This window comes from Podarcis pityusensis, assembly GCF_964106645.2.
Source record: "Podarcis pityusensis genome assembly, chromosome: 1".
NCBI classification, from domain to species: domain Eukaryota; kingdom Metazoa; phylum Chordata; class Lepidosauria; order Squamata; family Lacertidae; genus Podarcis; species Podarcis pityusensis.
In genome coordinates this window covers 4,359,548-4,370,871 of record NC_138028.1, presented here as the reverse complement: position 1 = coordinate 4,370,871, position 11,324 = coordinate 4,359,548, and the positions used below count along the sequence as shown (strand labels likewise).

Sequence of the window (11,324 nt, the reverse complement as noted above, 5' to 3'; positions counted from 1 at the left end):
TTCAACAAAAATGCATGCTTTTTAAAAAATAAATAAATTGCATGTACCTGAAAGATCAGCCTTTGTTAACCTGGTGCTCTCCAGCTGTTTTGGACTACAACTCCCATCAGCTACTGTGGCACAGACCAAAACAGCTGGAGGGGGAGCAGATAGATGTAGAGGTTTTTTGGAGTGAGGGGAATTAGCAGGATTGGGGGAAATAGCTGGAGGCAGGATGAAGAATGTGCCGATTCCCACCTTCCGCTGGAGGGGGGGGGAGCCTTGGGAGCAGCTAGTTTCCAAGGGTCAGCTCTGAGAAACAGTGCGGTCTAGCGGTTAGCCTTTGACCTGGGAGAACAAGGTTCGAATCCCCACTCAGTTATGAAGCTCCCACTGGGCCAGCCTCTCAGCCTAGCCGTACCCCACAGGGGTTTTGTGGGGATTAAATGAGGCAGACCATGTCACCACCTAGAGCTCCTTTTGCAGGGGAAGGGGGGAGTTGTTATTTGGGTGGTTGTTTTTATTTTGACTGGGACACGGGTGGCGCTGTGGGTTAAACCACAGAGCCTAGGGCTTGCCGATCAGAAGGTCGGCGGTTCGAATCCCTGCGACGGAGTGAGCTCCCGTTGCTCGGTCCCTGCTCCTGCCAACCTAGCAGTTCGAAAGCACGTCAAAGGTTCAAGTAGATAAATAGGTACCGCTTCGGCGTGAAGGTAAACGGCGTTTCCGTGCGCTGCTCTGGTTCGCCAGAAGCGGCTTAGTCCTGCTGGCCACATGACCTGGAAGCTGTACGCCGGCTCCCTTGGCCAGTAAAGCAAGATGAGCACCGCAACTCCAGAGTTGGCCACGACTGGACCTAATGGTCAGGGGTCCCTTTACCTTTTATTTTGATTATGTACTTTGTGGTTTTATATTCTGATTTTATCTGTGAAGCGCCTCGAGACCTGAGGGTACAGGGCAGTAGAGTCATACCTCGGGTTGAATGTGCTTCAGGTTGAGCGTTTTCAAGTTACGCTCTGTGGCGAACCGAGTGTGTTACTTCTGGGTTTCGCTGCATGCGCAGACGCTCCAAATGACGTCACGCGCATGCGTGGAAGTGGCGAATCGCGACCCATGTGGAGCATTCGCTTCAGGATGCGAACAGGGCTCCGGAACGGATCCCGTTCACATCCAGAGGTACCACTGTATTTAATTAAATAAATAATAACCATCTCTTCAAGGAAACATACCAGTGTAGGAACATCATTTTGCTCACCCAGCCAGCCCTTCGCAATCATAGAATTGTAGAGTTCAGAGGGACCCAAAGTCCTTTGCAACGCAAATTCAGGAGAATAAAATGAAAGAGCAAGAGCGTTCTGTTTCAGGTCTGTATGCCCCACTTCTGTATTCATGGCACATTTGTGGTTTTTTTTACAAACCTGAGTCATTTCCACACCACTTCCCCCTACAGGTCACAGCACATCGAGTACAGTTGCACAAATCATTGCTCAGAATTCCTTTCTGCTTTCTCAGGAGAAGTGGACAGAAATTCGGGGGCAGGTGTTGCCCTTCTCTGCTAACATTCACAGTAAAAAATCATTCGGGAGCCTCTCTCTTTTTCCTGAGACCAGCGTAGCAGTTCCAGGGTACGAAGCGTTTTGTCAAATGAGGTAACATTAAGCAGAGAGCCAGTGTGGTGTAGTGGTTAAGAGCGGTGGACTCGTAATCTGGGGAACCGGGTTCGTGTCTCCGCTCCTCCACACGCAGCTGCTGGGTGACCTTGGGCCAGTCACACTTCTCTGAAGTCTTTCAGCCCCACTCACCTCACAGAGTGTTTGTGGGGGGGAGGAAGGGAAAGGGGATTGTGAGCCGCTTTGAGACTCCTGAAGGGGAGTGAAAGGCGGGATATCAAATCCAAACTCTTCTTCAGAGAGAGAAGGGTTGGGCGGAGGAAACCCAACAGGGCACTTGGACAGTTTAGGTTCAGTGCTGGGACCAAAAATACTAAGAACCACCTTCCTGGATCAGACCAATGGCCCGTCATCCTGTTCACGCAGTGGCCAATCAGATGCCCGAAGGGGAAGTCTTTGTTGGTTGGATAGTAACCATTGGTAGCCTTCTCCTACATAAACTTGCCTACCGTAGATTCCGGCGTATTAGGCGACTGGGCGTATAAGACGACCCTCAACTTTTGCTGTTCAGTTTTAGAGTTATAGTTTGAGTGCCGCCAGGGACAGAGCGCGCACCCCTTCGCTGCCTCTGCCGTCGCAGCAGCAGCAGCCCGAGGCAAGGTGTTGGGCGGGCGGGTGAGCACTGCACTCGGAAGGTCTTTCCGCGTCCCCTTCTGGGGGAGGGAGGAGTAGCGACGGCACAAGGGGCGCCTCTGCTCACCAGCTCCCTCTTCTCCATCCCAAAGTGTATACCCGGCGTATAAGACAACCCCCGACTTTTGGGGTGATTTTCTAGGAATAAAAATTCATCCAGTAGACCTGAAGGAGCGTCTCCACCCCATCGTTCAGCCCGGACACTGAGGTCCAGCACCGAGGGCCTTCTGGTGGTTCCCTCACTGCAAGAAGCCAAGTTACAGGGAACCAGGCAGAGGGCCTTCTCGGTAGTGGCACCCTCCCTGTGGAACACCCTCCCACCAGATGTCAAAGAGAACAACAACTACCAGACTTTTACAAGACATCTGAAGGCAGCCCTGTTCAGGGAAGTTTTTAATGTTTGATGTATTACTGTATTTTAATATTTTTTTGGAAGCCGCCCAGAGTGGCTGGGGAAGCCCAGCCAGATGGGCGGGGTATAAATAATAAATTATTATTATTATTATTATCTTGTACGCCGGAACATACGGTAATCCTCATTTAAAGCCCTATAGGCTGGTGGTCATTGCTTCTTCCTATGCAAACGAGTTCTCCAATCTAAACTATGTGCTGTGCAAAGAGGCACTTTCTTTTATCTGCCCTAACTCTTCCAACTTGCAGCTTCCTTGGGTGCCCATGAGTTACAAGAGGAGAATGTTTCTCTAACCTCCATGAAGATGGATGGAGGTCACCCTTCTATTAGAAAAAGATGTCAAGTCACATCCATCATAATTTTGCTTTTTAATAGCAGCTAGGGATGCGGGTGGTGCTGTGGGTTAAACCACAGAGCCTAGGACTTGCCGATCAGAAGATCGGCAGTTTGAATCCCCACGACGGGGTGAGCTCCTGTTGCTCGATCCCTGCTCCTGCCAACCTAGCAGTTCGAAAGCACGTCAAAGTGCAAGTAGATAAACAGGTACCGCTCCGGCGGGAAGGTAAATGGCGTTTCTGTGCGCTGCTCTGGTTCGCCAGAAGCGGCTTGGTCCCACTGGCCACATGACCCGGAAGCTGTACGCCGGCTCCCTCGGCCAATAAAGCGAGATGAGCACCGCAACTCCAGAGTCGGCCACGACTGGACCTAATGGTCAGGGGTCCCTTTACCTTTACACTGTGCTCTAAGGGCAGTCTGCAACTGTGGATTATCAGCTTGCCTGAAGCACAGGCCTGTGACCAGGGTACACTACAGAGCTCTTATAAGGATTTCCCAAAAGAATAGGGGAGAAGATATTTGACCCACCAGAAGATCCCTGGGGCAGCAGAGCAAATGTCTGCGTAGGCCAGATCTGGCCTGTATCCAGGTGTGCTCAGATGGAGATATCTCCCTGGGGAGTGTGCTTCGTATACCGTACCTCCCTGAGGACTGTGCCATACAGCACTGTAGAGCAAGGGATGGTTAACATGGTGCCCCCTCCCGGCTGTTTTGGACTCCCAGTTCCTGGCAGTGCGGTCAATGGTTAGGTAGGATGGTGGGAGCAGTGGCCTAGCGTGGGTTGCCGGTGCCCGGGGCTGCGCAGAGGCAGGGAAATGGACGGAACATGCATGCGCGTTCAACTTCCTAACAGTGTGCATCACCAGTTCCTGGTTTGCATGGACAAGCCATTTTCGACGGAGCGGTGATGGAACCGAGTGCTGAAATTTAGCTCCCAGGGCAACCCCCCCTGTGGACCACCACCCTCTCCACGATACGCCACTGGGTGGGAATTCTAGTCCAAAACTCCCAAAAAGGAGAGCTACCCACTGCTTTAGATCTAACTTGTGTTTGGGTTTAATTGCATTTATTGGGGGGGTCCTTTTTAAAGGGCAGCTGCCGGTTCTCTTATCTAATTAAAATGAAATGGTTCAAAAGCAGGGTTTTTTCCAGAAGCGGTATCTCCACTGCACCCCCTAAAACAGAGGCGGCACCGTACCGGGATCCTTGCAAAGAACCTCTGGGCTTGGGCCTGATCCAGAAAGGCACTTCATAGATCCTTAAATGAAAACTGCAGGCTGAGGATTACTTAACCGAGGTGAGTTTTGCCTTCCACCATTGAGAGATTCGATCACGTAAGACGCTGCATGGCAGATCACAAAGACGACAGGACCAGGAAGCCCTGGAAGATTAAGTCTTGCATCGGGAGTTGTGGCCAGTATAAAACTCGCAAGCTGGGGAAGCAAGGTTGCTGGTTTACAGTCCCACGCTCCCCCTTCTTGCCAAGATCGGGGTGGGGTTGGGGGGGGCTGGCCACGATGCAGCAACCATCAGCGGAGAACAGGAGTGCCAGTCTTTATCAGGAAATGGCTTCAGTGGAGAGGTCTCAGCAGGTTCCTGAAGTTTTCCAGTTCCTTAATACTTGTTGAAATCCTGAATTGGGAGACACAAGAGGGAGAGAGCATGATCTTAGGTAGCTTTTGGACTCGGAACGTAGGCAAAAGGCAGAGCTGTCTGCACCCTGCAGTTCCACAGAGGCACAAAAACCCGCCAGAATGAACTCGGCTACCTGAGCACCGCAGCTTGCTTTTCTTTTTTGAAAAAAATGAGCATGTTTCTAGTCCTATGCTTGCAGATTACCATACTTTTCCATGTATAAGACGAGGGGTTTTTTTTTACGTTACAGTAATGTTAAAAAACTGGGGTCGTCTTATACACGTGTAGTGCACACGGGGGGATGGTGGATTGTTTCCTGCCGCGAGCTGTAGATTGTCACTGGAGTTAGTGCAGGCGATTGGTGGCTGCTATGGCAATTGGGCCGTTGATCGGCGGCTTTTTTGAAAAAAAATGAGCATGTTTCTAGTCCTGTGTTTGCAGATTACCATACTTTTCCATGTATAAGACGAGGCGGCGAGCGAAAATATGATTGGAGGCTTCTGCATCGCGTGAGCGTTTTTTGGCACCCTCCCCCCCAAAAATCTCAACAACTCTGGGGAATCTCTCCCCATTTTCTTAATTTTGAGTCCCAAAATAGGGGGCGTCTTATAAACGGAAAAGTACGGTAATATGCCTGAAACAGCGCAGGCAGAGCCCATCCAAGGGATGAATACACAGCCTGAGCGGATACAAGTTCCCGTATATAACCTTGCATAAAATTCCAAGCAAATTGGGGTCTCCAGTTTTTGCATGCGCAAAACTATGTTGAAGCTGCAGGTTTCCAGACACGAAACCTCACACTCACCTTCCAAAGGCGTTGAAGAGGGACACAATTTCCTGCCTCGTTAGATGGAATTTGGGCGAGGGTCCTTTCTCCGGCATGTTTTCTATCAGGCTTTCAGAAAACAGGATCTTCAGAGCTGTTCCCAAGCCCTGAGTCTGTACACAACGGGAACAAGAATTGGGTTACGTCTACCTGTCCAGGGCCAATGAAGGGGTGTGGCCTGGGGAGAATTCCAAGGGCCAGATAGAGGCATGGAGGGCCACACTCAGTCCCTGGCCTTGAGGATCTCCACCCCTGGCTAGAACCTTAAACTCCCATCATCCCTAGCAAGCATGGCTAAAGAGTAAGGAATTATAGGACTTGTATTCTCCTGATCTGGAAGAAAGCACCTGAGCCCAATGGATTCAAGTTACAAGAAAGGAGATTTCAACTATACATCAGGAAAAACATTCTGACAGTAAGAGCTGTTTGATAGTGGAATGGTCTCCTTCGGGAGGTGATAAGATTCTCCTTCCTTAGAGGTTTTTAAGAGGCTGGATGGACATCTGTCATGGATGCTTTAGCTGAGATTCCTGCATTGCAGGGGGTTGGACTAGAATTCAGGCATAGGCAAACTCCGGCCCTCCAGATGTTTTGGCCTACAACTCCCATCATCCCTAGCTAACAGGACCAGTGGTCAGGGATGATGGGAATTGTAGTCCTAAGACATCTGGAGGGCTGGAGTTTCCCTATGCCTGAGCTAAATGACCCTCAAGGTCCCTTTCAATTCCATAATTCTATAATTCTGTGATAGTCAAACAACATCTGGACAGCACCAGGATAGGGAAGCCTTATTTTAAGTATTAAAAACTGAAGTATTTGCCCTTCAGCCAAAACAGGTTCCCAGAGTGGCTTGCGATGATCAACAACAAAACTTTTAAGTTCTTAGCAGACTATACCTGCGTGCATTAAAGGCAAAGGGACCCCTGACCATTAGGTCCAGTCGCGGACGACTCTGGGGTTGCGGCGCTCATCTTGCTTTACTGGCCGAGGGAGCCTGCATACAGCTGGTCATGTGGCCAGCATGACTAAGCCGCTTCTGGCGAACCAGAGCAGCACACGGAAACACAGTTTACCTTCCCGCTGGAGCGGTACCTATTTATCTACTTGCAACGGGAGCTCACCACGTAGCGGGGATTCGAACCGCCGACCTTCTGATCGGCAAGTCCTAGGCTCTGTGGTTTAACCCACAGTGCCACCTGCATCCCACCTGTGTGCATTAGCCTGCAGCAAATGTGCAAAGGAATGAAAAATCTTTGTGAGGAGCGAGGGAAGGAAGGAAAGATGGGGACTGTTACTTACTTGCAGCTTTCCCCAAAGACGGCATTTGATGCAACCAACACAGTCCATAATCCTTGAAATGTTCCTAAAATGGAGTCTAAATTCTTCCTGGTTTGGCAAGGAGGGAAAGAGAGAAGAAAATGTCGTTAGAAAGCAGTCCACTGGTTTGCCTTTCACCCAATTGCTAAGAAACTCCAGGTTGGGATGTTTAGCTTCTGTTAATTAATTAATTCATTCCTTTCATGAATCACTTCCCATGAAATATCTTAGGTGATTTCACAATAAAAACCCATGCTGACAATTAAAAACCCTGCCATATGCAGAATACATTTTGGAGTCCCTCAGTTACATTTGGTTCGTATAAACGTGTGTGAATTCAACGCATACAAGCACACTTCTTTGCTCCTTTAGGACTTCCCAGTCCGAACTACTGCTGTGATTTTACAAACCAGATCTGAAAGAATTATCTTTTTTCTTTAAATTTTAGGCACCTCCCTTGCTTACCTCACCCCCCTTTCCGTTGACTAACCTGCCTCTAGACCTGGTGTGGGGGCCTTATTTTCCGTCAAAGGCCACATTCCTTTGGAGCAGTCCATCAGGGGGCCACTTGAGAGCAGTGGAGTGAGAATAGAGTTGAAAATCTTTGTCTCTCTGCCAACCCCTTTCTCCCATCTTTCCCTCTGCCCTGACACCCCTGGGCTGCAGGCTGCCCTAGACTTCCTGCCCCTTGAAGTCCACACCTTTTGGAATTTCCAGACTTCCCCCGCCCCCACACACACAGCTCCTGCTGTGGCCTCTGGGTTGTTTTCCTCCCAGCCAAACTGACAGCTACACTTCCCTCACATAAGTTGGACATGGAACATTTCGTCAATGACAGCTCCCTGCCACCCCCAGGTGCCGATGGAATATTCAGCAACATATGGGTACCAGACATCCCCTTTTTCCCGGGGACAGTCCCCGGATTTCATTTAATGTCCCCGGATTTATATTTTAAGTGTTGTAGGTTTATTAGTACGGAATGAATGTTGCATGATTGGTCCAACGGCACAAGACACACCAGATGGGCGGGATATAAAAAATGAATTATTATTATTATTATTATTAGGGGACTTCCAGCAAGGCAAAATGGCGGGCACCACGGCAGCGAGCAGCTCCTGAAGCCAGCCAGAGCCAACTGCGCTACCAGGCTGGCTCCGGGCTGCTGCCACTGCCGAAGGCGAACCGGGGACGCCCGGCGTGTCAACTGGGGGAACTGCTGACACACACACACACACACACACTCGCGACCCAAATTGAACCGGGAGCGAGAGCGCCTGGCCGCCCGTCCAACTGCCCAGCGGTGCTCCAGGGCCAGGAAAACCCTGGAGCTGGCGCAGGGAGAAGGAGGAGAGGAGAAGGAGAAGGAAGAGAGAGAAAGAGGAAGGAGAAATAAGAGGGGAGAGGTAGGAGAACACTGGGAGGGCAAGGACACGTGGCCGAGCCCAGGCCCGATCCGAGACTACTCCACGGTGGCTAGCGCTCCAAGAGAGCAGGCTGGGACCCAGAGGAAGGCAGCCCAATAGAGGAGACCACAGAAGAGAAGATATTACTTCTTATTTTTTTAAAAAAGAAACAAACAACTTTTAAAAAATAAATGTTTTTTTTCTCTTTTCAAAAAAGAAAAGTGTTCCCGGATTCTTTGAAAAAAATCTGGTAACCTTACAGTAACATCACACTACTTTCTGCAGTCAGAGTAGAAGACGTCACCTCCTATACATATAAAGATCCAGAAAATAATGGGGGAGGAAGCCATTCCCCCCCCCAACCTTCACATAATGATCATTGCCATAATTGCAGCAGAGAGACAGTAAATTCTGCCCCCCCCCAAAAAAAAGTGTTTGCCACCAGAGACAGAATCTTACCTTTAATTTAGCCGCTTCTTTTTGGCTCCCAGCAAAGAGTGAATTTTTCGTTGAAGTGCAAAGGGAACGATCTAAAGCAGAAACAAAACATTGTTTATAATTTGAGTCCTTCGTTGGCACGCCGTTTACAAAAAACCAGTGCTTTTTTTCTGGGGGGAACGCATACCCCTAAACATTTTGTGAATCGAAGTTTGGCCTCATTGAGGGTCAGTATTTCAATATGAGCAGGAAATGAGAGTTCCCCTAAACATTTTTAAAGAAAAAAAGCACTGTATAAAATCAATACCTTCGGAGTCATTAAAAAACTGCAAGTTAGCCTATCTATTTGCTGTGCTGTTTAGTTGCCTAAAAACATAAAAGGAGCCTGCAGGGTCAAGCCAATGGCCCATCTAGTCTTCTCGCAGGGGCCAGGCGGATATCTGTAGGAAGCTAGGAAGCAGGATTCGAACTCAAGAACATCTCACCCCTAATGGGGTTTCCAGCAACTGGTGTTCAGAAACATTGCTGCCTTCAACCAGGGGAGACAGAAAAGAGCCATCCTGGCTAGAAGTCATCAATAGCCCCCTGCTCTGGAATTTGCCCAGTCCTCTTTTAAAGCCATCCAAGTTCGTGGCCATCACTGTTTCCAGTGGGAGGGAGTTCCACAGTTTAACTCAGCACTGCATGAAGGATTTTTCTTTCCTCTGTCCTGAATGTTCCAGCATTCAGGTTCAGTTCTAGTGTTAGGAGGAGAAAAACTTCTCTGCCCGCGGGCTGGTGTGGAGGACTCCCTGATCCTGAATGGGGTAACTGTGCCCCTGAAGGACCAGGCGTGCAGCCTGGGAGTCATTTTGGACTCTCAGCTGTCCATGGAGGTGCAGGTCAATTCTGTGTCCAAGGCAGCTGTCTATCAGCTCCATCTGGTAGGCAGGCTGAGACCCTCCCTACCCGCAGACTGTCTTGCCAGACTGGTGCATGCTCTGGTTATCTCCCGCTTGCACTACTGCAATGCGCTCTACGTGGGGCTACCTTTGAAGGTGACCCAGAAACAACTACTCCAGAATGCGGCAGCTAGACAGGTGACTGGGAGTGGCCGCCGAGACCATATAACACCGGTCTTGAAAGACCTACACTGGCTCCCAGTACGTTTCCAAGCACAATTCAAAGTGTTGGTGCTGACCTTTAAAGCCCTAAACGGCCTCGGCCCAGTATACCTTAAGGAACATCTCCACCCCCATCGTTCTACCCGGACACTGAAGTCCAGCTCCGAGGGCCTTCTGGCGGTTCCCTCGCTGCGAGAAACCAAGTTACAGGGAACCAGGCAGAGGGCCTTCTCGGTTGTGGCGCCTGCTCTGTGGAATGCCCTCTCATCAGATGTCAAAGAGAAAAACAACTACCAGACTATTAGAAGACATCTGAAGGCAGCCCTGTTCAGGGAAGTTTTTAATGTGTGACATTTTAATGTATTTTTGATCTTTGTTGGAAGCCACCCAGAGCGGCTGGGGAAACCCAGCCAGATGGGCGGGGTACAAATAAATTATTGATTATTATTATTATTATTATTATTATTATTATTATTATTATTATTCTACAGGCCATGTATAATTTTATAAACTTCTACCATGTCAGCCCTTACTAGCCTGTTCTCCCTCCCCCTGCAGCCCCCTTCCACCAACCAACCCCCAAATCTGCTCTTTAGGATTGGGAGTCCCTCTGGAACAGATTTGGCAGCAGAGGGAGGGGAAGCCCCATCACGTATGAGACAGATGGCAATATGTCCTCACCAGCCTCAAATCTATCACTACATCCAGGTAATTCAAATTCTGCACACCGAGAAAAACACACACATAAAGCAAAATAGCTTGACAGGAAGAAATGTCACAGACAGAATAAGTGCCACACACAGGAAGAAGAAGGATTTAGTTTTGAGTGCCTCATTTGTAGTTTCATAAGCCATTTAATGTGTCGACACGAATGGAAGCTGTTAATATTGCAGTTGTTGTCTAAGTGATGGTCTTCTCGACTGAAGTGTAATCGAAATTAATAAGATTTTGGAATGCAGAAATAAAGAATATAATCAAACCCTCAATTCTAGCTTGTGGGGTGGGGGGCACCTAAATTATATACCATATTTTTCGCTCCATAGGACGCACTTTTTTCCCTTCAAAAATGAAGGGAAAATGTGTGTGCGTCCTATGGAGCGAAGACGCCATAGCCCCGCGACCCTCTCCCGGCTGGAGAGGTGACGCGCGGCTATGGCAGGAGCCTCTACAGCCCCGCGTCACCTCTCCAGCCGGGAGAGCGCACGCGGGGCTAAAGAAGCACCCCGCGACCCTCTCCCGGCTGGAGAGGTGATGCGCGGCTATTGAGGCTCCTGCCATAGCCGCCCGTCACCTCTCCAGCCGGGAGAGCGCGCGCGGGGCTAAAGCAGCCCCCCGCGACCCTCCCCCGGCTAGAGAGGTGACGGGCGGCTATTGAGGCTCCTGCCATAGCCGCCCGTCACCTCTCCAGCCGGGAGAGCGCGCGCGGGGCTAAAGCAGCCCCCCACGACCCTCTCCCGGCTGGAGAGGTGACGGGCGGCTATGGCAGGAGCCTCTCCGCTGCTCCCTGAACTGCTCTTTGGGGCTGGTGGTGGGCTTCCCCCCGCCAGCCCCAAAGAGCAGGTCGAAAGGAAC

General features: G+C 50.0%; 2 protein-coding genes across 2 annotated transcripts in view; one reads left to right on the top strand and one right to left on the bottom strand.

The window, feature by feature from the left end:
* GPR137C (G protein-coupled receptor 137C) overlaps nt 1-6,106 on the top strand; it is a 31,697-nt gene extending 25,591 nt beyond the window's left edge. The window contains exon 8 of the transcript XR_013982100.1: nt 6,078-6,106. The gene's annotated coding sequence lies outside the window, so the exon portion shown is untranslated. The remainder of the gene's footprint in view (nt 1-6,077) is intronic.
* ERO1A (endoplasmic reticulum oxidoreductase 1 alpha) overlaps nt 4,075-11,324 on the bottom strand; it is a 34,448-nt gene continuing 27,198 nt past the window's right edge. Inside the window, 5 exon segments of the mRNA XM_080993451.1 lie at nt 4,075-4,662; nt 5,471-5,604; nt 6,791-6,877; nt 8,671-8,715; nt 8,717-8,737. Of these exon segments, the coding sequence (XP_080849577.1) occupies nt 4,602-4,662; nt 5,471-5,604; nt 6,791-6,877; nt 8,671-8,715; nt 8,717-8,737 (348 nt within the window). The 3' untranslated portion in view covers nt 4,075-4,601.